Source organism: Fukomys damarensis, unplaced genomic scaffold (genome assembly GCF_012274545.1).
Source record: "Fukomys damarensis isolate Sample0158 unplaced genomic scaffold, DMR_v1.0_HiC HiC_scaffold_12, whole genome shotgun sequence".
Taxonomy (NCBI): Eukaryota; Metazoa; Chordata; class Mammalia; order Rodentia; family Bathyergidae; genus Fukomys; species Fukomys damarensis.
In genome coordinates, this window is record NW_022900924.1 from 11,555,448 (window position 1) to 11,581,881 (window position 26,434).

The 26,434-nt window shown below is 35.4% G+C and overlaps 1 protein-coding gene across 3 annotated transcripts in view; it reads left to right on the forward strand.

Annotated features, from left to right (window-relative positions):
* Positions 1-26,434, forward strand: part of Taok3 (TAO kinase 3) — a 176,358-nt gene that overhangs the window by 108,297 nt on the left and 41,627 nt on the right. For all 3 annotated transcript variants that reach the window (XM_010604085.3, XM_010604083.3, XM_019204487.2), the window contains exons 8-13: positions 1,519-1,632; positions 2,820-2,911; positions 12,790-12,883; positions 13,881-13,962; positions 19,514-19,681; positions 22,897-23,103. In XM_010604085.3, the coding sequence (XP_010602387.1) occupies positions 1,519-1,632; positions 2,820-2,911; positions 12,790-12,883; positions 13,881-13,962; positions 19,514-19,681; positions 22,897-23,103 (757 nt within the window). The remainder of the gene's footprint in view (positions 1-1,518; positions 1,633-2,819; positions 2,912-12,789; positions 12,884-13,880; positions 13,963-19,513; positions 19,682-22,896; positions 23,104-26,434) is intronic.

Genomic DNA, 26,434 nt, shown 5'->3' on the forward strand with positions numbered 1-26,434 from the left:
ACAGTGACAGGCGAGGGTAGAGCTCTTGCTAGCATGTGTGAGATCCTGGGTTTTATTCCTAGCACTCTGAAAAACAAAAATTAAAAAATTAAGAAGAACAAATCTAATCATGTCTAATAAAGATCAGTTAAACACATTTACCATAATATTTATGGATTTGACCTCTTTTTTAAAAAATGTGCTTCTTTGGTGCCAAGATATTATTACTGAATACCAGCTTGCTTCTGATAATTTTCCTGCATTTATTTAAAGCTACAGTTCAGTTTTTTTGTGTCTATTATCTCAATCTGCTCTTTGACTTGCTGTTTTACTCTGTATAATACATTATCTTCTTTAGTTTGTAAAATAAATTAAAAAGACCAAAAAGTTTTAAAATGTTCTTTAGATTTAAAAATGAATGCCATGTCACAGGTTTTTGTTTTGTTTTGTTTTGTTTTTTGTTTTTTGTTTTTTTTATTTAAGAGATAGTTCAGTCTCCTAATAGAAAATAGGAGATAAAAGATACTTTTCTGTTGTAAAGACAAATAATGCTTTTTTTTTAATTCTCTCTGTTAATGCCTAATGTCATCATGAGGAAGGAAACTGAATTTTCAAGGGAAGTTTTTTAAAAGTTATTTTGGAAGCATTTGAGCCTGATTCATTTTTAGCTTGACATAAGTTTTTCCCATTTTCTCCACTTTATCTTTCCATGGCCCATCAATGTATATAGTTCATGGTTCCTAGTACTCATTACACCTCATGTCTTTTTTTAAAAGAATAAGGAATACATCCACATCTTCTCATTCTAAATTATCATACTGAAAAATGAATTTTTAAAAATCATTTCTTAAAAACTTTTATTGCATAAAACATCTAACATTTTTAATAGTAACCACTTGCAATTCACTGTAGCAATACAATAGAAATGCAATTTCCTAACCCCTAATCCTTGTTTGTTTTGATCTTTCAGGGTCTTCTTTTTACTGTAGTGTTATTTTTAAAATAACACCTTCTATATAACATGTACCTCAAATGCCTTAGAGTTGCAGTTACAATTAAAGGCAGAGAGAAAGGGTCACAGGCAAGAAAGAAAAGGTATGTGTGTAGTTTAGGATTATTGGTTAGATAGTCAATACAGAGCCATCGCAGGTTTGTTTAGGTTCCAAAAATGTCATATAATTTGGAAGAGAAAATAAAAGGCATAAATGGCACCAGTTTTCCCACCACCAGGAATATTGCTGGTAATTGGATTTAGCACTTAAAAACACATTTTTTTGTAGCATTGTCTGCCTTTTTTCTCACTGTATTCCCTCCTTCTGAAGAAAGCTCTACTTTTACATAATTACTATGACCTACTTGTAAGTATACCCAGGAATCTGGGCCCCCTTACAACATGCAGTAATTATTAAATCCCCTTCTGGCTATCTGAGCAAAGTTTTCTTTTTAAATAAACTTTTTGTCTTATTAATTGCATGCTCTGACCTATTCCAGAATCAAAATTGAAAAGTAATTTTCTAACCCTCTTATTTTTTCCTATAGGGATATTAAAGCAGGAAATATTCTCCTGTCTGAGCCAGGTCAAGTGAAGCTAGCTGATTTTGGGTCTGCCTCAATGGCTTCTCCTGCCAACTCCTTCGTGGGTACACCTTACTGGTATGCAGAATTAGAAAATGGGACATAATTTTAAAATGTGCTCACATGAGCAAAATGGACTCTTGGCATTGGTTTCATTTTGTTTTGTGTTTTGGCAGTGTCTTAGCAATGTGCCCCAAAATGAGATTTCATCTCAGGTTAGAAAACTCATTGGCAAAAAACAAACACTCTGACTTAGTATAAAGCTTAACAGTGACTTTAAATAAGGTTGTTGTCACTGGGTGTAAACTGAGCAGGATTATCAACTCACTGACCAAGCTTGGGTTTTAGTTTACATTTGAGGTTTCTTTTGAACTTTTCTCTTGAGGCAAAGTCTCTGGGTAAGGACAAGGGATCTTCTTTAGCCTTCCTTGGCTACCCAGCAAGTGTTAAAGTATTACCTCCCATTGAAAGAAATCCAAGTTCTTGTCTTTGCTCAGTTTTCTGATACTTCACCTAGCTTGTCATTCTGACTGAAAGTTGTTCCCCTAGTGTGTTCCAGAATCCTTTTTTATCTTTCCTGGATACACTGAGATTTTATTATATCTTAGAAAGTGATTTATATCCCTGGAAAAAACCTACTAAAAAAAATATCATCTGCTGTTTGAACTTTTTCCCCTCATCATCATCATATAGATTTACCACATAAATGCTTACACACATAATAGAATACAGCTCTATCCAAAGCATATAAACTGATACAGTTCCTGCTCTGTCATGAAAATACATTATGGACAAATAAGTCAAGTGACATCCATTACCGTAACCTAATTTTTTTGTTTTGTTTTGTAAGTTTTGTACTTATCTTTGGGATAGCTGAGAAACCTCACTTTATGTTGTTCTATAAAATATATTTCATACTATTTGAAATAAGTTGTTTTTATTTCATATATATTAATATTTATAAATCTCTATTTCTATTAGAATTCTATTTTATAGATGAAGAAAAGTAACTTATCCAAGATAAAACCAATAGTAAAGGGTAGAATGGGAATTTATTGAACATAATATATCGTTTCATGGTGGGTTTTCATTTTACTAAGTACCTTTACACATTGAAAAATATTTTCCAAAATGACTTAAATAAGGAAATATCTATCAAATAAGCTCTTTAAATATCCTTCAAAACAGCTGTTTTATTAAATCGCCTTAGAAGAGGAGTTTTGTTTTTAATTTACAGCTCAAGTTTTGCATATTATGTTTGTTAGGATGGCTCCAGAAGTGATCTTAGCTATGGATGAAGGGCAGTATGATGGCAAAGTTGATATTTGGTCACTTGGAATCACCTGTATTGAACTGGGTGAGTAGAGAGTTATTTTGATTATATTTTTGAGAATCACTCCTTATGACTATTATTAACTCATCCAACTATTTTTAATAGATGATTGCTATATGAGTGCCAGGCACACATATATGAATTTATTATAGAAATTTTCTGTGTTCTTATATAACACAGATTATTTTCTCCCTGCTCCATTTTCATGTTGCTAATTTAATTGAGGGGGTTTGAACAGATATTGCAGTTAGAAAACATGTAAATATAAGATAGCAAATACATACTAATATTTGAAAAATATTCATTCTCTGTACTGTGAGTGGTAATACATGTCCTAACTTCACAACTGTGTCCATTGCCTTAACTTATACTTCAGTTTGTGTTAAGGAAATCCAAAAAAGTAGTAAAAGACTTATCAAAGATCTAACTCTAAAACTTTGACCCACAAAGAGGGTAACCTTTGAGACAACTTCATATCAGAAGATAGAAATATTGTTATCTAAAACTGTCTAAAATACCACAAAATTTCTTCTCTGATACTATTTTTTTTTTTTTTTTTTTTTTTGAGACAGAGTCTCACTATGTAGTGTTGAGTGATCTGGAACTCGCTATGTAGTCAAGGCTGGTCTCGAACTCACAGCAATCCTCCTGCCTCAGCCTCCCGAGTGCTGGGATTACAGGCATGTGCCCCCACACCCGGCTCTGATTCTATATTTTGAACTTTAATATATATTAAAATTACCTCTATATACAGACATACTAATAAATTTAACAGATCTCTTGATTGTGGGATGGACCCCTGATTTTTAGCATTTGCCAATTTTCAAGGTGTAAATACTTCCTCAATGGTCATTTCCAAGCTACCAGTATGATTCACTAGATGTGGATTTAAGGGAAGATGTGCACCTTTGGCCTTTCAAAGCCCACATGAGCTGGCTCATAAAACTGCCTTTATCTAGATATTTCATAAATTTTAAATTAAAAACATTCAACTTTTTAAAATCAGTTTTTAAAAAAGTCTTTGTCTAATTTTTAAAATTTAGATTTTAGTGTTGTTTAATTTCTTCCATTCTGGTTCCAAACTGATCCTGTAAAAATTTCTGAGTTCCAGTGTGATTCTTAAATTACAGTTTTCTCTTTCTCCAAAACATTTTGCCTACAAGGAGACTTGGGATATTTAGTATTATATTTCCAGGTATTCATTGATCCTTTCCAACAAAGAAAAATATGATAAAACATACATAATTTGTCTGAGTATTTTTTTGCCATAAAGAGATATTAGTTAGAATTTAAAGAAGAAAATTTGAATATTTATTTAATTTCTCCCAGTTAGGTAATGGACTCACATGGTTTATGAATCAAAAAATGAAAATGTAGGCTGCACAAGTGATGCTCACCTGTAGTCCCAGCACTGGGAAGACTGAAGTAAGAGATGATCATGGAGCCCAAGAGTTCAAGATCAGCCTAGGCAATATGGCTAAAGGCTGTCTTATTTAAAAAAAAAAAAAAAAAAAGTGTTCTTCTATCCCTGGCCCTGTCCCACTCAATTCTTACCCAACCCCATTGACACATGCAGAGAACCACTATTGTTAATTTCTTGTGTATCCATAAATATGCACTTTTTTCTTTTTTGGTACTTGAACCCAGACTTTATACATGCCCTACCTGCATACTAGCCCCAATATATACTTCTTATGTTAATTTTCACACCCAAGTCAACATATACATGAAGTTCCATACTTTGATTTTTCACTTAGCAATACTTGATTTGTTTTACTTTTTTTATTGTTTTCATGACATCATGTTATGCCATTGTTTAGATATGCCATAATTTATTTAACTGACCTATAATGATAGGTATCAAGGTTTCTTTCAAGATTTGAGTTTTAATAATTGTGCTAGTCTCTTTATCACTGCAGAAGAAATTGATCAGATTTATTCATACTGATTTGGATGACACTCAGAAGAAATATGTGCATCCTTAAAAACGATTTAGGGTGAGCTTGCAGCAATACTCTGTAGAACTTGGCTCAGAAACTGTAAAGTTTATAAGGCATAACTGGCCAGAACAATTGTGAAGAATTTGGAAGAATCATTGTATAAAAATCCACAATAATTAAATTAGCATGATATTGGTTCGAGTAAAGAGTAGCATATACTGTAGAACAGAAAAGAAAACCTAGAAACAGATTCATGTGTGATTCAGACTTTAGTATAAAACAGAAAGATCATTGCAGATTAGTGGAGAAAAGATGGCCCATTTGACAAATAATACATACTGATACAATTTGCTAATTATATAATAAAACTAAAATTAGTTTTCTAGCTACACCATACATGAAAATAAATTCCAGATTGGTTAAATACCTAAAAACAAAGAATAAAACTTTAAAACATTTAAGAGACCTCCCACCAGCATCAGTTTCCTTATCTGTAAATAGAGGTAATAATATTTACTTCATGGAGTTGTTCTGAAGTGAGTGAATATATATATAATGTATAAATTGTGTGTAAATTATAATAAATTATATTTATGCATTATATATTATATATAAAATGGGCTGGAATATAATAAATACTATGTAAGTTTTATTAATTTAGGTTACCTTTAGAATATAAGGGAGAATTTTTCTAAACAGTATCTTTAAACTTTCCTATAATCCTACCTGTTCAGGAGGATGAGGCAAGAGGGTCACAAGTTCAAGGCTATCCCAGCTGACTTAGTAAGACCCTATTTCAAAATAAAGAATAAAAAGGACTGAGGATGTAGCTCAGTCGTAGATCACTTGCTTAGCATATGTGAAGCTCCAGGTTCAATCCCCAGCACTGAAAAAAAAACCATAATGACAAATATGATGACTTTTATCACGTAAGTTATAGAGTTATATAAAGCATTAAAATTGAAAGAAAAGACACAGATTGAGACAAGGTATTTGCAGCATATCTACCCAACAGAGTATTAGTGTCCAGCATTTAAAAGAACTCTTAAAATTTCTGTATGAAAAAGAAAAGCCAAACAGCCAAAAGAAAAATGGATAAAGAATGTGATCCATTTGTTAAAGAGGAAACCTAAATGAACAACAAACCTCAGGCCTTAGTAATTTGAAACACAAGTTAAAATCATTTTACATCTCCCATTTGTCAAAAACTTTTAAGTCTGAGGATAATAAACTTGGGACAGCAGCTAAGGAAATAAGAACTCATCTCCTATTTATTGGAACATAAATTGATTAAAAACAATCTGGAGTAGAAAGTGACCACAGGCAGTAAACTGATGAGGGGAGTGTCTCCACAACCCGCCTTTCCCTCTAGTAGATCTTCAAGAACTCTTACAGCATGAGCACTGGGAAAAGTGTACAGCAGGCAACCTTGTATGTAAAAGCCAGAAAAAATGGAAACAACCTAAACTCTTAGCCACAGGAGAGCATATAAATAAATTGCAGTATTCTATGAGGTATCTTTAGAAGGAGTGATCAAAAATACAGTGAATGCTGCTGCCGAGTGCCATTTAATAGAGAGGCAGGCTGGTAAAAACATGGTGTGTCCTCAACTACCTTATTCACAAGATCTGGCACTGTGTGACTTCTGGCTCTTCTCCAAAGTCAATATGACCATGAAAAGTAAACATTTTCAATCGATTCAGGACACCAGGCAGCCATGACAGAGCAATTAAAGACACTCACAAAAGAGAACTTCCAGAACTGCTTCAGATAGTGACAAGAATGAGGGCATAAGTAGTTTGAAGTAACAAAGAATATGTTGAGAGGGATTAATTACAATGTATCTTTTACTGTGATAAATGTTTTTAAAATTTAGACATTCATCATATTTTCATCACACTTCATCGATCACAGTTTAGACAAAATCCACACATTTCATCATGGATAAATCTCAAAATCGTAATATAAGACTATTTAATGAACAAAGTTGAAAATTTACTGTACCTTATAGTATTATGCCAATTGTACAATTTTTATAAACACTTTTATATATTGTTAAGCATACATAAATATGAACAAAGCATGCCATGGATATAAAAGATACAATGCCAGAATAGTAAACACTCTCGATAAAGCAAGGAAAATAAATTTACATCTACTTTCTTATTTTTTTAGAAGAAAAAAAGAATTGAAGCAAATATGACAAAATAATATAAGTATAAATGGTAGGTGTCTGTCACAATATTCCAGAAATTTTTACAGTAAACACTGAATACTTCTTAAAATTAGAAATAAACATGCTTTTTTTGTATTGGGGGAATACTCTGTGTATGCATAGAGTTAGCAGGATATAATCTGTTTTAGATTTAGATGCTGAGGATTTGAGTCTTGGCTTCACCAACAAGTAGCTGGCAAGATCGCCATGTATAGCTTCACATGCCAGCAGGCACTCAAGTAGTCTAAGGGTGTAAATGATACCTCTTGGAGCTGTGTGACAATGATTATTCTCTGGCTTTGTGATCTTGGACCTTTTTTTTTTTTTTTTTATTTTTCTATCTAAGGGTGTAAATGATACCTCTTGGAGCTGTGTGACAATGATTATTCTCTGGCTTTGTGATCTTGGACCTTTTTTTTTTTTTTTTTAATCTTCTCTAACCCTGAGTTTTCTCATTTATTAACTGAAAATAACAATGCATATATCATAAGTATTTTCAGGCTTCAGTAACGTAACATAGGTAAAGTATTTAACATAGTGCTTGGCACACAGCCTGTGCTCAGTAACAGCTACTTGTCCTCACATATAAAATTATTTGGTTTTTGCAATTTATATTTTAGCAAGTAAAAATGAACCAAAATTTTACTTAACTATGTTGAGACCATAGCTGCAACTCCTCAGTTTTGACATTTTAAGAGGATGTACCAGCTGAGTTGAACCTTACAACTAATTAGAGCTCACATTATGAAATGTAACATGAGTTATATCCTTTCCAACCTTCCAAATGGAACCAAAGAAAAACATCCAACATACTTCCTCTTATGATGATTCAAGATCATCATCAAATTACTTTTTGTACCATATAGATGTAGTGGTGACTAATGTTTTACACAGCACAGCAGTTGACATTGGGCAAAATAAGTAGAGATGCTAGGAGATATCTTAGTACTTCCTCTTTTGTGATGGCTCCTGGTATGTACTCATTTCCTGATTTTATCTTCATATAAATGTGAGTTGAAGGACTGGGGATTTAACTCAGTGGTTCTGCCATCTGCCTTGCCAGCGCAAAGACCCAAGTTTGATCCCTGGTACCAAAAAAAAAGTAAATTGAAGTTGGGTGTGGTGACTCATACCTGTAATCTCAGCTACTTGGGAGGCTGAGGCAAGAGAATTGAGAAAGTTTGAGGTAAGCCTGGGCTACGTAGCAAGATCTTGAGATGAGATTTGGGGGAGAAAAAATATATATAACACACTCTCTATATCCACATAATTTTGATTGTCTTATAAGAAATTATTTTATAAATTGAAAGAAAAGTAGCCTTCCACTCCCAGATTGTCTTATTATCTACAATTAGCTATAACTTCAGACTGAAAAGTATCAAATCATGATAAAGAGCAGAGTCTGTAGTCAAAATCAGGTTCTAATTCTAGTTCTGACATTTCTTAGTTGTATAATTTTGGTCAAGCCTTTTTAGCTCTCTGTGAAATTTGCATAAGAGTTTCTGCTTTCTGGAGATTGTCTTGATTTAATGAAAGTATGGATTTAAGGTGCTTATTATTGTGCGTGGTACATATTATGTGCTTAATGAATAATTTGTCTTATCATCAGCACAATCCTAGGATATATGGTTGTATTGGGAAGCTTTTCAGAACTGTGACCAAATACCTGACATATACAACATAAAAGAGGAAAGGCTTATTTTAGTTCATCGTTTCACAGATTTCAGAGGTTGATGAGGTTAGTACCTCATGATATAATCACCTTTCCCCCCAAAAAAAAAAGCAGAAAAACAAAAAATCCACCTCTGAACACATGAGACTTAGGGAGCACATCTTCTGTCTAAACCATAGCAATGATATTTCATCACATTTTAAAAATCTATGTTTTAACATCTCTTTGAAATCAGAAGGCAACATTGTGACTGTCATTAATAGTAATGCATTGTGCATGTAAGCTAAGAAAGTAGATCTTAACTATTCTCACAAGAACAAAAATAATTGTATGAAATGATGGATATATCAATGTTGTAATCAACAATGCACATGAATATCAAAACACCACATTGTATACCATAATATATACAATTTCTATTTCTCAAATAACCAACCAAGTAAATTTTTTTTAAAAGTAATATATATTTCATAGTAATAGAATCTTATTGGCACCATTATTTCCAAATTATAGATAAAATAGAGATTTCTGTTAAGTAGTAGTGTATCTTACAGTCATTGACATCTTAGATTCAGAGAAACAACAATAGATCTTCAGTAAATATTCACAGATTTTTTACCAAGAACAAATAATTCTCAGGAATTATTTTTTAATTATGATATTGGTAATATAATGAGCATGATGGCATCTCTTTGACAGCTTTATCATACATCTTCATTTCCCTAGCATTGCTTTTGTTAACATGCATATGAGTTTTTTTTTAACATGGAAAAAAATTATACTGTTTCAGACACACCCTAAGCAATGACTTTTTTTTTACATGTTTGAGGTTTAAAGAAATTCTAGGTAGAAACAGTACACTTCAAACTGTACTTTTAATGTTGAAATTTGTGAATAACACCTGAATAGCTTGTTGTCCCCTCTTTTTTTATTATATCTATCTTTTCTCTAATAGTGTACATTTTAGAACCCTCTAAGGTATAAATGAAATTGCTAAGATCACATTACAAAGCAGGATGGTAATGTTACTGTTCCTGCCCCTCTTCTCAAAGATCAGGCTCTATAGATTGTAAAAGGTTAAATGTGTTTGAGAAATGATCTTCTGCTAAATTCATCTTCCACTGAAGACTAGTTAAATGTATGAATCTTCTAAAAATTCATGGACAGCAAAAGGCCCAGTCACAAGATACTGTTTTTCAAGATTATGTAAAGAGAAGTGAATCTGAGTGATTTTCTGTGTAAACTACACATATTTAGTTCACCAGCAAAACAGTCCATGAGTACTGCATGGAACTGACCATGTGGAGAAGTGAATTCTCTGAGGTGGGTGCTGTGGGGGGGCATAAATGTTGTATTAGTTACCTTTTGCCAGCAAAAGGATTTACGTTCTTCAGGTAGTAAGCATCTCATGGTGTGACATTAGCCCCAAGACTTACTGTCTTCTCAGTCATTGGTGGGACTGCTTGCTGTACCACGGTTCTTTGCTTGTGGACAAAGTTTCTTCTTTGCTTTCATTTACTTTATTCATTTATTTAGCAGGTGTTTGGGGGCCACAGACTAAACTAAGAGCTGCTTTAAGCCCTGGGAATGCAATATAAACAAAAATTGTCACTGCCTTTTGGGTATTTAGCAAAGAGGACACACATTCATTAAAAATTACACAAATACTGGAAGTTGCAATATGTGGTAGAAAGAGAAAATAGAATTCACAATGACACAGAAATCTAACATGAGTCTTAGTATTGGAAAGCTTCCCTGAGGAAGTATTTGTAAACATGTAATAAGCTCTGAGTAAATATTTATTAAACTAATGCAGAAATGAAATTACATTTGAGATGCAACCTGAAAGATTGTCAAGAATTAGCCAGAACCTGGCATGGTGGCACATGGCTATAACAATCCTGGTGACGGAGGCAGGAGGATCACTTGAACCTAGGAGTTTAAAACCACCCTGGGCAACATAACAAGATCTCATCTTTAAAAAATGTGAAAGGAATTAGTCATATATAGTTTAGAGACTGAAGTACAAGAGTCCAGACAGAGAAAGCAGTCTTTGTGAAAGACTGAGCTTGGTTCTTTCAGTGAAATCAAAGGCAGCATGAGAGAAAGGAAGCAGTTGGCTCTCAGAATGAGCAGCCAGGGCCATGTTCATGGAGGCCAACAGGCTGTTCAGGAGCCTGGACTTTGTCTTGGGATGGAGAAGCCATTGGTGGCCATATGATGAGATCTTAATTCCATGTGGTTTTAAATACTTGAAGTTGCCAAAAGGCCAAGCTCCAGAAACGTTTTAGATTCCACCTCTTCAAAAGTACAATAAACCTGAATGAGTCTATTTTCTCATCTGCATTTGAAATTCTTTGTCCACAGTGCAGCTTTTGAATTACACTTGTTAGCAGTTCATATTGTTGCACCAGTGTCTATTTGGGGAGTGTGAATGATATCCTTTTGAGGCCAATGAGAAATATTTGTAGAATTGTAGACTTTCACATTCCAAAGATCTCTACAGAGATCATTTAGTGAAAACTGTAAGGGACCCCTCCAAAGTGTCATAGAGGAACAAGTTTCACTATCTGCCTAAGTGCTACCAGTGACTAAAATTTCACCACTTTTCAACATTGTCCATTCTGGTATTTTATTTTTCAACCACTCTGACTTTTCACCAATTCTTCCTCCCATGAATGAAGTGTCTTCCCTGTAATTTCTACCTTAGTTCTTGTCCTGTTTCTCAAACCTACATGGAACAAGCCCAGTTTGTTATTTAACTATCAGAATAGTTAATAGTAGAACTTTGACTTGAAAACTACGCTGATAAAACCAGGGGTCAGATTGTGAATTAGAAAATTGAACTGTATAAAAAGTCCATTAAGGTAAACATGGTAGAGTAAGATGGTGATTTATCTTCTATGCCGTAGTAACTAATAAATAACCTACAATAAATACATACAATACATACAATAAATAACATACCATTAACTCAAGGCTAGAACTTTCTTTAGTTTGGTAAATAAATGAAACACACCTAATATATAAATACCATTGTATTACTTTTTTGGAGGAGGTAAAAAGAATAAAAGTATTCAGATTATAAGATCTTGTTCTCTTAGAGCTTATTATTTCTTTAAAGAGAAAAGTTGTGTATTTCAGGTAAATGTAATAAGTGAACACATACCAAACGAGCAGAATATCAAGGGAAAACTGAAGGAGTTCCAATAAAGATGCATTTTATACCACTGGGATAGAGAGTCCTCTAATAAGAAATGGCTGGGTGGTAGAGGGTGAATTTAGCATGCCTGAGGCCCTGGGTCCCCAGCACAGAAAGAAAAAAAGGAAGGGAAGGAGAAAGGGAAGGAAGGAAGGAGAGAAGAGGAGGAGGGAGGAACAAGGAAGGAGAAAAAGAGCAAGAGGGAAAAGGAGGGAAGGGAAAGATGAGTGCTAGGAAAGAAAAGTGAAAAGGAAAAGGAGGCTGGAGGTATAGCTCATTTGTGGCTCACTTGCCTAGCATGTGCAAGGTCATGGGTTCAATCCTCAGCATGCGTGCATACACACATGCACACACACACACACACACACACACACACAAAAATAAATCAATGGGATAGAACAGGCCACTTTCATCAATGCTACACAGTGTCCTTCAAAAGGAATTTTCATACATCTTGTACTGTTAATGATGTTTAAGATGTGCTAGTCCATAATATTTTCTTTATTCTTGTTTTCTGAATTAAGTGCATATGTATTTTTAAAATTAAAACACACGTGTCTGAAGATGTTCTTTCCTGTTAAAGGAAAACAACCAAAGGCCCATCGTTTGAGTATATGTTAAAAAACAATAATAAAGAATTTTTTCTTTCACTTTTTTGAAATGGGTTCTCCTAGGAGCTTTGCCAGCATTAAATGACCAGCAGCTTCCAAATGGCTATCCAAATGGCTGACCTTAGAGATTAGAATAAGTGGATTATGTGACATGATGACAGAAATGAGCTATCAATTTAGTGATAAGCTTTGCTTATAGTTCCTTATTTCACTGTCTGTTCAATTTCTTTCAAGAACCACCTTACCATATTCTCTCTTCCAGCGGAACGGAAGCCCCCACTTTTCAACATGAATGCCATGAGTGCCTTGTATCACATTGCCCAGAATGACTCCCCAGTGTTACAGTCCACCGAATGGTAAGATTCTGTGATCATTTCAGCTCTCCAAGAAAATTACCATCATATATATATAATTGATGCCCTTGTTAAATTACATTTTAAATATCTGTCCTAGAAAGCCCTTCATCCCTTCATCGTATATCATAGTTATATCTCACAAGCAACCACTGCCTGTTCACATGTACATATGTGCATATACACAGTTATTTCCGCCCTCACTGTGGCTTCTGCTATATCCCTAATGTGTGTAGAAACCAAAATCCTGTAGGGAAATGGCCCCTGCCTTCCTTACATATGTAGTCTCTCAAGTCCTGGCATTCTTTCTTACCACTTCTCCCAGAGGTAAATGGCATTCTCTGATGTCATTATTTTTCCAATTGTCATTTTTTTACCATATATATATTTAAATGTGTTAGGAAGAACATACACTATCTATAGAGGAGATGTATTGCTCCTTGCTGAAAATTATGACATAACTATTTAGACCACAAGAGATAGAAAATGGACCATTTTAAAGAAGAGTGGACAAAATGGAATTTTTATGCTAGGAAGTATTTTTTATGCAGAAAGCATATTCGTAGGTTCTTTGTCCTAATTTATGCTTCAAGTTTGTGTTGTGGTTAGTGGAGGAGTTAACAACTGGTAATTAAGAATATTGGCTTGACGCTATGAGAGTTGTTATCTTTGAGGAGAAAAGTTATATTAAGCTATTATATATAAATACAGTATTTATAATATATATAAATATATGTAGTATTTTTTATTTTCTGATATATGTTATGCTTTGACCTGACCTTCTTGCCTTATATGTGAATATGTACGTTAACTAATTTGAAACTGTGTCCATACTTATTATCCAAAGGAATCACTTTAGATACCTTAAACTGGTATTCCAAAATATTTGATTTTTTTTTGAAATCTAAAATGCAAAACTTTCCCTGGACTGAGATTGTTTATGTAACCCAAGTTCTCTACAGAGCCTGACTGTGTTTTCTCTGGATGTGTTCACATACAGGACAGAATCCTTTAGGAGATTTGTTGATTACTGCTTGCAGAAAATACCTCAGGAAAGGCCAACATCGGTGGAACTATTACAGGTAATTTTTCACATTTGTATTTGAGAAGAGGGCCTTAAAGTCATGTTGGGAAGGAGTGTACTGAATCAGTGTTATGGCAGCACATCGTGACAAACTGCTTTAGAATGTGCTACCTTGTCAGGCACCCAGTGATGGTAGTAGGCTTGAGAATGGGGAGATTCTCAGAATATCTGTGCTACATCGTCCCTCTGGTTAGTTTTTTTCCCTGTCTCCTTTATTCCCCGTCCCCTATCCTTTTTTTTTTTTTTGCCTTATAATAAACAGTATTTCTCCTTCTTGCTGTGGTTATCATCATGATGTTTCTGGGATCAATATCTAAATGAACTTTAATGCAGTGTTCTCTGCATAGTCTGCCAGTGGTTCAAATGCCAGCTCTCCAGCTTTCAGTTAGGTTGTTACCAAACCTTCATGCAGTGAAGATGTATGGTAATATGTAAAGCAGACATTTATATAGCATTATGTCATACATGTCAGTAACTAGAGCATCACATTAAACATCAGAATGTCAAGCATCCCTTTTCATTTCATATTTTACTGTGTATTTCATACGTAGGTGATATGATCTGTCAACATCAGTGTAGTATGCAGTATTACAACATAATATCTTTAATTTGGCACAGAATAACCCAGATTTCTAATTTTTTTCAATCCATCTCTAGATGGCTAGGTTTTGTTACTGAGCAGCTTTCATGTTGACTCAGAAGAGTGTTAATACCTAAATATGTAAAGCTTAAAAATAGTAGCTGCCTTTATCATTGAAGAGCACCCGTCTGGGTCACAAATTCTTTTTTTTTTTTTTTTTTTTTACATTTTCTTTTCTTTAAAACTCTGTGAACATTGTTCTATTATTTTCTGGTATTAAGTGTCCCCAAAGAGGCAGGTCTGAAGCCACCTAGCTTTTCCATCAAAAATAAGATTTTTCTTCTTGTGAGCAGCAGGCCACAGGAACATGGAACAGGACCAGTGATACAGCTTGGTCTCCTTTGTGGCAGAGCCACCACATGTTCTAGACAATGTCTACTTCATCTGCCTGAGCCACAAGACCCCTCTTGATATAGGGGGAAAACGGCCACTAGAACAAAACACCAGAAATATAATATAGTATCTTTGAAGTAGGCAAACATTTTTAAAACAAAGAAGAAAAACTCCAATACAGTGATTCAAAGATATAACTTTAGGGAAGTAGACAGCAAAAAGATATAAAAAGCAAGTGGGTAAAGAAGGAAATGGAAAAGAAAAATTATAACAGAGGTTAAAATTATAAGCATCAAAGAAATACAGTGAATCAAAGAAATACATTTAGGATGTTTCAATGTTGGATAGACATAAGGAAATAAAACAAAATTAAATGTAGAATAATCAATATTCTAAAGATGATTATAGAGAAGACGATACATAAAGAAAGGAAAGAAGATCTAATAGTTGCCAAACATTATTTTTGATAAAGAAAATAAAACATGGAGAACAGAAAATATTTAAAGATATACCTGAAGAAAATTTTTCTTGTAGTAAATATTTTGATCTTTCTTTGACTTGGTTTGATCTTTATTTAATGAGTCTTCCCCATAACAGACCCTTTTCTAAGAGTTAGCAGCCATTGTTACCTATTCTAGTGCACGTTCTTCAAAGGTTTTTTATGCATATGAAAGTAAGTATTCTTTTTACTTTTGTTGTTTTGTTGTTGTTGTTGTGTTGTTTGGTACCTGGAATTTAACTTAGGATCTTGCACTTGTGAGACTAAATCCTTGGCCCTCTTTTTTACTTTTGTACAATAGTAGCAAAGCATAAAAACTATTCTACATTTTTTAAATTTATAGTATATTTAGGGTATTGTTCCCTGTTAACACATGCATAGCTACCTCATTCTTTTTAATGATTCCTCAGAATTCTCTGATGAGCCATAATTTGCTTAACAAACCCATGTAGGGTGTTCACAGTCCTTGGCTGTTACAAACTAACACTAGACATCCTAGTGAATATTTCGTTTTGTACCTTTAGTCTAGAGACTAAATTCCAGAAGTAAAATATTCTATAAAGTGTGGGTTTTAAATAGATATATCAAATTCTCTTCCAAAAAGACTACACCAGGACCAGGGATTTGGATACCTGCCTAGTAAGCACAAGGTCCTGAGTTCAATCTCCAGTACCAAAAAAAAAAAAAGCCAGGCATGGTGACTCACACCTGTAATCCCAGCAGTTGGGAGGCTGAGGCAGGAGGATCTCTATGAGTTCAAGACCAGCCTGGACTCCATAGTGAGTTCCAGGTCAGTCTCAACTACATAGTGAGACCCTGTCTCAAAAAACAAACAAACAAACCAAAAAAAGACTACACTAACAATGTATGAGTGTTTTTGAACTGTGCTGGTTAGACCAGTAAAAAATGTTTCTGGCTGTAGTTTTAATTTGTGTTTCTCATGATTTAGGTTAGGTATTTTTTATATATTGAAAAGCCATTCCTATATCCTGTGAACTCTCCTTTGCCTATTTTTCTATCAAGTTGTTTTTTCCTTATTAATGTATAGATCTTGCCTTGTTTTTCTTGTTTCTGTTTTTGGTCTATGCTAGACCTTTTTAGGAGGCTTTTTTAGAGACTTGCTGAGGGGAATCATGCAGAAATTTTTATAAGAAATAACATAGGTCCCTGGCATGGTAGCGCATGCCTGCAATCCTGGCACTTGGGAGGCTGAAGCAGGATCGCTGTGAGTTTGAGGTCATTCTGGATGCCATAGAGTTCAAGGCCAGCTTAAACTGCATAGTGAGACCCTGCCTTGAAAAAAAAAAGAAATGATGTAGGAATCCAACTCCCCCACCCCCTCACCAGTTGGATATCTGGTTATTCTCAATTATTTTTCAATAATCCATCATCACATTTTCTTCCTGAAATTAAAATGTCACTTTCATGTTGAAGCCATTTAGATAGAGAACTAAAGTAAAATCATTGAATTGTTTAAAAATGCAATGTATATATGATAAACTTAGGCAATGTAAAAATAAGAGCATAACTTAAAAAAACTAGGGTTATAAAATTGTAAGTACACTAATTTTCCTATCTTTCACAGCAGATGGCCAATAACAGTTTCTCAAATAGAAATATATAGTATTTAAAAAACCCAAAAGTAGCTCTTTTTAGAGCTTTTGCAATCTTTTTTTCCCTTAGATTTAGGGGATATTTTGGGATAGATAACTACTTTGGTGAAGAAATTTTAACAGAGTTAAGCAATTAATTTAATTCAGTCTGTCCTAATCTGTTAAATTCCAGTATATCTTAATTTCATAGTTTATACTTATAATTAGTGCATATAATAAGTTTCACATATAAAATTCTTTCTAAATAGCCATTGTTCTGAGAGAGAAAGAGGGAAAAATAATGTATAAAGTGGTATTCCATAGTTTTATAATATTTCTGGATGATGGAATTTGGAGTGACTTCTTTTTACTTTCTTTCATGCATTTTTCTAAATTATTTGAATCTTTAAACGTTTGTCAAGAACAAGAAAATCATTATTTTAAAACAGTCTGAATACCTTTAATTGTAGGATTTGGGAGATCAGGGGTTTGGAAAGTAGTGAGGAGATGGAATTTCAGGCAAAGACTTATGAGCAAAGAGATAGAGGTGGAAAATACATGGCATGGGGCCAGAACTATGGAGAAAGTGCCATGCATTGGATAGGAAGGAGGAACAGGGATGACTAGATCTGAACCTAGAAATAATGAGCAAGAACCTGGCTGTAAAAGACCTGACTTTACCCAAGAGACAATGAAAAATTTTTGAGATGTAAAATATCTGCATTTTAAAAGAGTTTAAACAAGCAAGTTTTTAATTATCTCATGAAGTCTAGGACACTGAAAAAGGAGGTATTATATGCAGTTCATAGTTCTCAGCAGCTCAGCAATGTCACCGTTCATTCATGCTTCTGTCTTCCTACCCCACCATTCCTAGCATGTGGCTTTTATCTTCTTTGTCACAAAATGACTGCTGTATCACAAGGCTTCAAATCTTTATTCCAGGCAGGAAAAGGGGGAAAGAGTAAAACACTTCCTTATGTGCTGTATCTTTTTATTCTAGAAAGTAAAACCTTCCTCAGAGATTTCTACCTTTGCCTCTTTGGCCACAGCCTCTTATCTATAATGCAAAGGACTAAAGGCAGTTATTTCCACATCTCTGAGGCCCTTTCCCCTTCTGTTTGTACAGCTCTTTAGTGGTGAGATGAAGTTACCAGAACTTTGGCCTCTGGATAGAGTGATCACTTGCCAGGTTTTCAAGTATAAATTATATGGCCCCAGAAATAGAAAACAAAATATACACAATCGTTTTCCATAAGATAGTGTGAAGTGGAGAAGAGGATTGAAGCAAATTATGACAAGAATAGACTATCCTCTGCATTGCTTTTGCTTATTATATTATTTTAGTTTTAAAAGATACAAATTTATCTGCTCCTATTTTGACCACTTGTAAGATAAACCAACCTCTAAGAGATAACAGATACTGGTTAAGGATGAGGAGAAAAGGGAATTCTAGTACATGGTGAGAATATAGACTGCTGAAGCAATTGTAGACAACAATAGGGAGGTTCCTCAAAAAAATTAAAAAGAGAACTGCCACGTGACCTAGCAATCCCTCTTCTGGGTATATACCTGAGGGAAATGAAATCAGTATCTTGTAATGGTATCTGCACTACCGTGTTTATGACAGCATGATCCAAGGCATAAACACAACCTAAGTGTCCATCCATGGACAAAAGGATAAAGAAACGGTGGTATACACGTACAATGGGATATTTTTCAGCCTTTGCAACAACATGGATGAACCTAGAGGGCATCCTGCTAAGTGAAGTAAGCTGGACAGGAAGAAAAATACTGTATGATATCACTCAATAGGAGAGCACGCCTGGATTCATTGCCTACTACCACAAAAAGAAAACATTCAAATATACTGAAACAGAGAGTAGAGAGGAGGTTACAGTAAAGGCAGTAGATTTGGGTACCTTTGCCACACAGGCAGAAAAAGTAACTGTGAGTTAATGGGTATGTTAATTTGCTTCACTGCCATTGTATATATATCAGAATATCCTGGGGCGGGGGATTTAGCTCAATGGTACTGTCACCTGCCTCAAAAGCACAAGGTTCTGAGTTCGATCCCCAGTACTAAAAACAAAACAAAAAGAACACAATGTTTGCTTCCTCAGAATATCCTGTCATACCAAGATTCTTCATGTAAATGTACAAGATCCCAGTGATGAAGGTAACTGTATTGTATACCTAAAATATACCCATAAATTTAATGGGGAAAAACTTCCTGTCATATACCTTAAAATATACATATAATAAAAACGAATTCTTACATAAACTCTAGGACAGTGTCTACAAAATATAGCTCGAGGAAGAAAATAAAAGCATAATTTTCTCATGCAGCATCTGACATGAACGTCACCATTATTTCTACTAAATCCATAAAACAGCTTTATTCTTCTCTGCTTACTTTTATACCTACCTCTTCTACCTAAAAATACCTTCTTCATTATCAATTTGTTTTTTCTTCTCCCTCAATCAGCATGACTTTGTTCGACGGGAACGGCCACCACGGGTCCTCATTGACCTCATACAGAGGACAAAAGATGCTGTTCGAGAGCTAGATAACCTACAGTACCGAAAAATGAAAAAAATCCTTTTCCAAGAGACACGAAATGGACCCTTGAATGAGTCACAGGAGGAGGAGGAAGTAGGTTCAGTTTATTTCTGCAAGCACTCACAGAGCACCTACTGTGTTAAACAAGTCTAGACTATGAAAAACACTTTGGAGGATAAAAGTATAATTGATGCTGTATCCCTTAAGTGACACAGTGTGCAAAGTCACAGAAGAGACATGCAGAAAGTGACTGTTAATTAAGGCAGTGTATAAAAAGTACTGTCACCATCACAGGTGGGAAGAAAATTGGCCAGCCAGTGGGGATTAGTGAAGACTTCACTGAGGACAGGATGTGGATGGTGTCTGATAAATGAGTACAGGGCATTTTAGACTCTGGTAAATGTGATGGTTTAGGGAGATTATTGGTCTCCAGAATGTAAATGGGTTTGAATGGACTACACCCTAGATAGTGGTAATAGGGCAGTGTCAGTGGGAAGAGGGAAGAGGAATGCTTTTGAGAAATGCTGTAGAGGTGAAATGGCTGATCATGACCTCATTGAAAGTGACAATGAGGGCAGGGGATTTAGCTCAGTGATTCTACCACCTACCTTGCCAGGGCAAGGTCCTAAGTCAGTACCAAAAAGGAAAAAAAAGTGACAGTAAAAGATTAAGAGGAGTTGAAAGTGACTAAGTATTTGAGCCTGGGTGGTTAGTAGTATGTCAATACCAAGAATAAACAATAAGGACCAAAGAGAAAGAGTAGATGATTTCCATGTGGGGCTACTGAGTTTAAAGACCAAGCCTCATACACTACTGACACAGTATACGCATAGAAGTTTCCAAAGGAGAGACAACTTCCTGATTTCTCATTCACCTATGAAGAACTGGTTGAATACAAAGATGACAGTGGGTAGAAACCAAACCAGTGATCTATCACAAATCTAGAATAAAAGAAAACTCAAAAGAAGGAGCTGTTCTAAAGCACTAAAATGATAATGAATCCAAGGTTTGAATGGAGAACGGGAGGAGGACCCATGGCGTACAGGAGATAAAAGCATAAAAGATGTGAAGAAATTTTATATCATCAACTGGGCCTGGTAACACTCACCTATAATCACAGCACTCTGGGAGGCGAGGCAGGAGGATTACAAGTTCAAAGCCAGAGTGGGCAATTTAATGAATTAGTGAAACCTTGTCTTTTAAATAAAGTTTAAAAAGAGCTGCAGACGTAGATCAGTGGGAAGGTCCTGGGTTCAATTCCTAACACTTCAAAAAAAATTTTTTTTCAGTTCACAGCTTCACAGAGGGAGTTGCAATGCTGTCAGATGCCAGAGTGGTCAAGTAGGACAAGGACCATCAAAAAAAAAAAAAAAAAAAAAGATTAACTAGGATTTATAATTAGGGCATCCTTGATGACCTTATAAGGTTTGATCAAAAAGTACAATCTTAGAAAAAATTATTATAATAAAAGACATATTGCCATTAATCCCCCTCAAGATACCCGTCTCACTTTGAACACACTTCATTTTTGCCACTCTCTGAAACAGTTCTGGAAGTACTCTTTGTAAGTATCTTTCATTGTGCTGTAGTGGCTGCCTTGATTTCCTGAATTGATTCAAAACATTCACCTTTCCTGATCATTTTGACTTTAGGGAAAAACCATAAATCACACGATACCAGATCTGGTGAATAAGGTGGATGAGGACACACCAGGTTTTTATGAGCCTGCCTTTCCATTGGATGGCACTTGGCAGCAGCATTCTCCATATTTTTTAAAACAGCTTGTAAAGACACAAAAGAGAACCTGCAGAACTATTTCAGAAAGTGGCAAGAACAATGGACTAAGTTCAAAATGAGGGAGAGTGTTTTTAGGGGGATTAATGGCAATGTGTTGTCTTTTACTATAATAAATTTCTTTAAGTCCAACACTCACCATATGTAAAAGCAATTTTATAGGACTAGATAGGTCAAATAGATTACTGGGCATTGTGGGATAAATAGATGAGAAGGTAGAGAAAGCAAAAGTGAATTATTTTAAGATTCACATTTTTGGCTATGGAGAAAAAGTTAGCTAGGGAACCATGTAAAGGGTCTAAAATATGGAGTAGGCTTCTTCATATTTATGTTTGGAGGTCATGGGGCTGGGACAGAGCATTGGAAATAGAAGAAAGAGATGTAGTTAAAGCAGCAGAACAGGGTAGAAATAGAGTATTACTGCAGAGTTACCCTTGAACAAGAGAAAACATACATTTCTCTAAAATTAGATTTTAAAAAGGAAGGAGTGAAGAATAAATGTTTTAGCTTAATACAAAACAAAATTATTTTACCAATAGTTATAAAAATGAAACTCAGAAAACCGAATTGGACTGTAAAATCTCCTGATTGAATATATAGAGTGACAACCCCCTTAATAGGTGAAATAAATCTATTAAAAATATATTAGCTGTCATTTTGTATTACCCTCTTATTGCCATAGCTAAGTATATATATATATATATATATATATATATATATACACACACACACATACATACACACAGTATGATTCTTTGAAAACAAGGTTTATTTGTAGCTAGGTTGATTTAATCACATTATTTAATTTTATATCAAAGGATATTTCACTCTGAGGGGTAAATTATATGTTTAGATTATTTTACTACTTTTCAAACAGTAGTCTTTGGACCACTGGTGATGAATACTAGCATTATTTAACAGATATATTTAATGAGATTACAGAGGTAAGCACGATAGAATTGCTTAAGAGAGGCAGAATTTAATTACCTGTCTAGGGCAGTAGAATTAATATCCTAGCTTACATATGAAGTTGCTCAATAATGACTTGCAGAGGAGCATACTGCTTATCACATCTCTGAAAACTCCTTCCTCTCTAGTTCAGTTCCAGGTGACCACTGCTTTTTGTGCAGATACCCTAAAGGTCACCTGTTTGGTGGCCAGCAGTCTCCCTGACACTTTAATGTTTCCAAAGATCTCTGATGAACCTGGACTCATCCTGCTTCCCGAGTAGCAGTCTGACTCTATGACAGTTGTGTATGACAAGGGAAAGCCCAGGATTAGCAGCATTTGGAGCCTTATGACCCATGTCCAGAATGGGGATGGCAGAGAAGTGAATTTGAGATGTCTGAAACTGGCTGGGGACTAGTGGAGCCACTCCATAAAAAGTTTATCTTTGCAAATTGGCAGAAAAGCAACTTGGCACTGCAAAACTAAGTGTACTTAATAGCTTAGTCAATGGATTGGCACTTTATCTCCAGTCACTTTTTTTTTTAACTCCAGTGCTATTTTTATAGGACAGTGAACATGGAACGACTCTGATCAGGGAAATGGACAGCCTGGGCAGCAACCACTCCATCCCGAGCATGTCTGTGAGCACCAGCAGCCAGAGCAGCAGTGTGAACAGCATGCAGGAGGTCATGGATGAGAGCAGCTCTGAACTTGTCATGATGCACGATGACGAAAGCACAGTAAATTCCAGCTCCTCTGTTGTGCACAAGAAGGTAAGTGTCACGGCAGTCTTTGTAGTTCTCCAGTTTGTCAGTCTCAGCATCTCAGCAAAAGCAGCTTGGACCATTTGGCTTTCCCTGTCAACTGAAACATGGGACTAAACCTAGCACTTGGCAGGTTTCCTATAGCAAAACAATAACAAAGGACTGTAAAGGCTACATGCAGGCCTAATTTCTTCATCTTCCTTTCTTGTTAGTCTGATGTCCACCACCATCAATAAAGGTATATAAATCTCTACATCTTCAAGTCAAATTCCATTAAGTCTGTCATCCTGCAGACCATCATGGCTTCCCAAGTGTGGCCTGTCAGTTGTTCCCTTTTAACAGTATGCTCCTTCGGGAATATGCTTCTCAGTCTGCAGTCCCAACATACTAGAGTGGTACCTCAGCACTCATTGCTTATTGGTTCTGGGAAGCATAATGAGTATCAAAAGTGATGAGTGCTGAACAAATTGTTTTGGCTGGAAAAAGTCACAAGGCAATCAACACCAATAAGTTCTAGCTTGCATGTCATGTAAAACAAACAACCTACATGTTCCAGGACAAAATTTTTACATCAAAATGTGTCAAGTACCAAATTTGGCAAGTTTCAAAGCATGGGAGGGCCAGGGATTTAGCTCAGTGGCACCGCACCCGCCTTGCAAGCTAAGGTCCTAGTACCAAAAAAAAAAAAAGCATGGGAGTACCATGGCATGTCTATATTTGTTTTAGAAACAGATTTTACTCTTCTCTGCTGTTTCTTGTATTTATTGCTTCTATTTCTATTTCTCTCTCTCTCTTTTTGAGATACTGTGTAGTCTCACTATATGGTTTAGGCTGGCTTTGAGCTCACTATATAGCCTTGGCTGGCTTTGAACTCACAGCAACCCTCCTACCTCAGCCTCCCAAGTGCTGGGATTACCTATGATAAGCCTATCATAAGATGAAATTCCATTGTTTTTTTGGGCGGGGGTTGTTTGAGACAGGGTCTCACTACATAGTTGAGACTGACATGGAACTCACTGTGTAGCCCAGGCTGGTCTCAAACTCACAGCGATCCTCCTGCCTCAGCCTCCCAAGTACTGGGATTACAGGTGTGCACCACCACACCTGGCCATAAGCTGAAATTCTTTTTGAAAACATTTTTTAAAATTTAAAATGTCTTTCAAGACAATTTCTGTAAATTGAGTATTTCATAGAATTGTCAATAATTTCTCATAGGAATTCTCCAAAAGAGACTTTAGTAAAGAGTCCATAAGTTGTAATTATAAGAAAAGATCCTTTATAGTTTTTTCTTCTTAGGTATATGTGAGCAGTGTATGTATTTATTATAATGATTGGCAGTGATCACATTCCAATTCTATGAAACACCATGTTTAAGAAATTTTTTTGACTTATATTTCTACTGGTTGTTTCTTTCTTGGGAGGAAAGGAAATTGAATGGGAAAGGAGAAAGGGCAAGAGAACAATATGTGGTGCCCGTTTGCAACTAGTGAAGGGATACATGTTTACTTTCCAGGACTGGTGAATTGAATCATTTACTCCACCAGAAACAATGGTAGAACCTGTGAATACAGAGACAATAAAATGGGCATGGCGTCTTCATAGAGCTCATTTGTAGGAAGATGAAGCAAATAATCACACAAATAATTCTACAGTATTCTTAGGAAACTTGCTCTGGGTCAGTTAAACTTAGTCTACAAGGGGAAAATGGAAATACTACCTGACAAAATTAACATTTAAACCAAAACGTCAAACAAGTAGAATCTATCTTGAGATGAAAGACTGGAGTAAATCGTAAAGCAACATGTATGGAGGCCCTAAGACAAAAGCAGCATGGCACACTCAAGGAAGGGGAGAAAAGCAGAGGGCTGGAGCTTGGGAAATTATGTGCCCCGCCACATAGGAGAGAATGGGGCCCAGATTATCAGGCTGCCATGGAAGTTTGAGGAAAGGAGGTATAGCAGAGAGATGCAGGAATCTGCTAGTGGAAGAGAAGGAGGGGAAGCAGGGTTTACAAAGGAGGGGGCTGGGCTGGGATCTAGCTCAGCAACACCACACCGGCCTCACAAGTGCAAGGTCCTGAGTTCCATCCCTGGTACCAAAAAATAAACAAACAAGCAAATAAATAAGAGAAGGGAGTCACAAAGAAATGGAAATGGAGCTTTTTCAAATGAGAAGGGGATTAAGAGTCAGAGCAGGGGAGGTACCAAAAAATTAAAATGTGTTACATATGTGCACAAACTCCCCACAATAAATGTAACTGTCACATACTGCGAACATGTACTAATAAAAAATACATTACTTTTTAAAACTCTAGTAAGACCAACACTGCCAACTGGCCTCCTCTGAACCTGGACTACATGTATTTGAAGACTGGAAAAGTTTTTGCTGGGCTCTGTTCATAGAGGAAGTTGTCATGGGTGCCAACAGGTGTGGCTCTCCCCGTCACCTCTGGAGCACCACACGTATAGGGAGTAAAAGATGAACAACTGGAGTGGGTCCTTTTACTCTCAGATGAGTATTCAGAAGTAGAAAAAAGATACTACTGATACAATCAGTAAGAAAGAAGACCCAGATCTAGAACTCACTGGGGATTTTAGTCTTAATTTTTGGCATGCTGTTGCAGAGTTACCCTGTGATAACTGGGTCTTTCAATATTTCTCTCTCCCTGATGTAATCCCTTAAGAAAAATAGATATAATTTATGTTCTGAAATAGTAGATAGTTGTGTTTAATCCACAAAACAATGTCAGGAAGAATTTAAGTTATATAATATATTTCTATTTTATTATGAAATATAGAGAGAAAGTGTACTAGAAAGAAATCAAAACATTTTTACAAATAAAATATAAAATGATCTAAACTTAAGACATAAGTAGGCTAGAAAAATCGACTATAAAATATATGAAAACTTAATGGTAAACATGCTGTCTCTTCATGACATCCATTGAGTCCCCATCCTGAGGCTTTAAAATACCTTATTTTTAAGGGCCAGGGATTTAGCTCATGGTACCACATGCCTACCTCACAAGCACAAAGTCCTGAGTTCAATCCTCAGTACCACACAAAACTATTTTATCTTTAAAAACAATAGAAATGCAAAATTTTTCAGAAAGTTTCTGTGTATAGGTTTACTCAAGTTCATAAAACTTGGGAATATAAGTGAAATAAGATCTTAAACTATGAATAGAAGATTTTATGTTAGACTGTAGGATGAGGAAACTAATTTTTAGTTCTGTGTGCCACTATGAACCAGTTTCTCCATTTGACAAATTAATATTTGTTCTGTATGATTTCAAAGCTTCCTTCCAGGTCTAAAATCCAGTGCTTCTGTGAATCTAGAA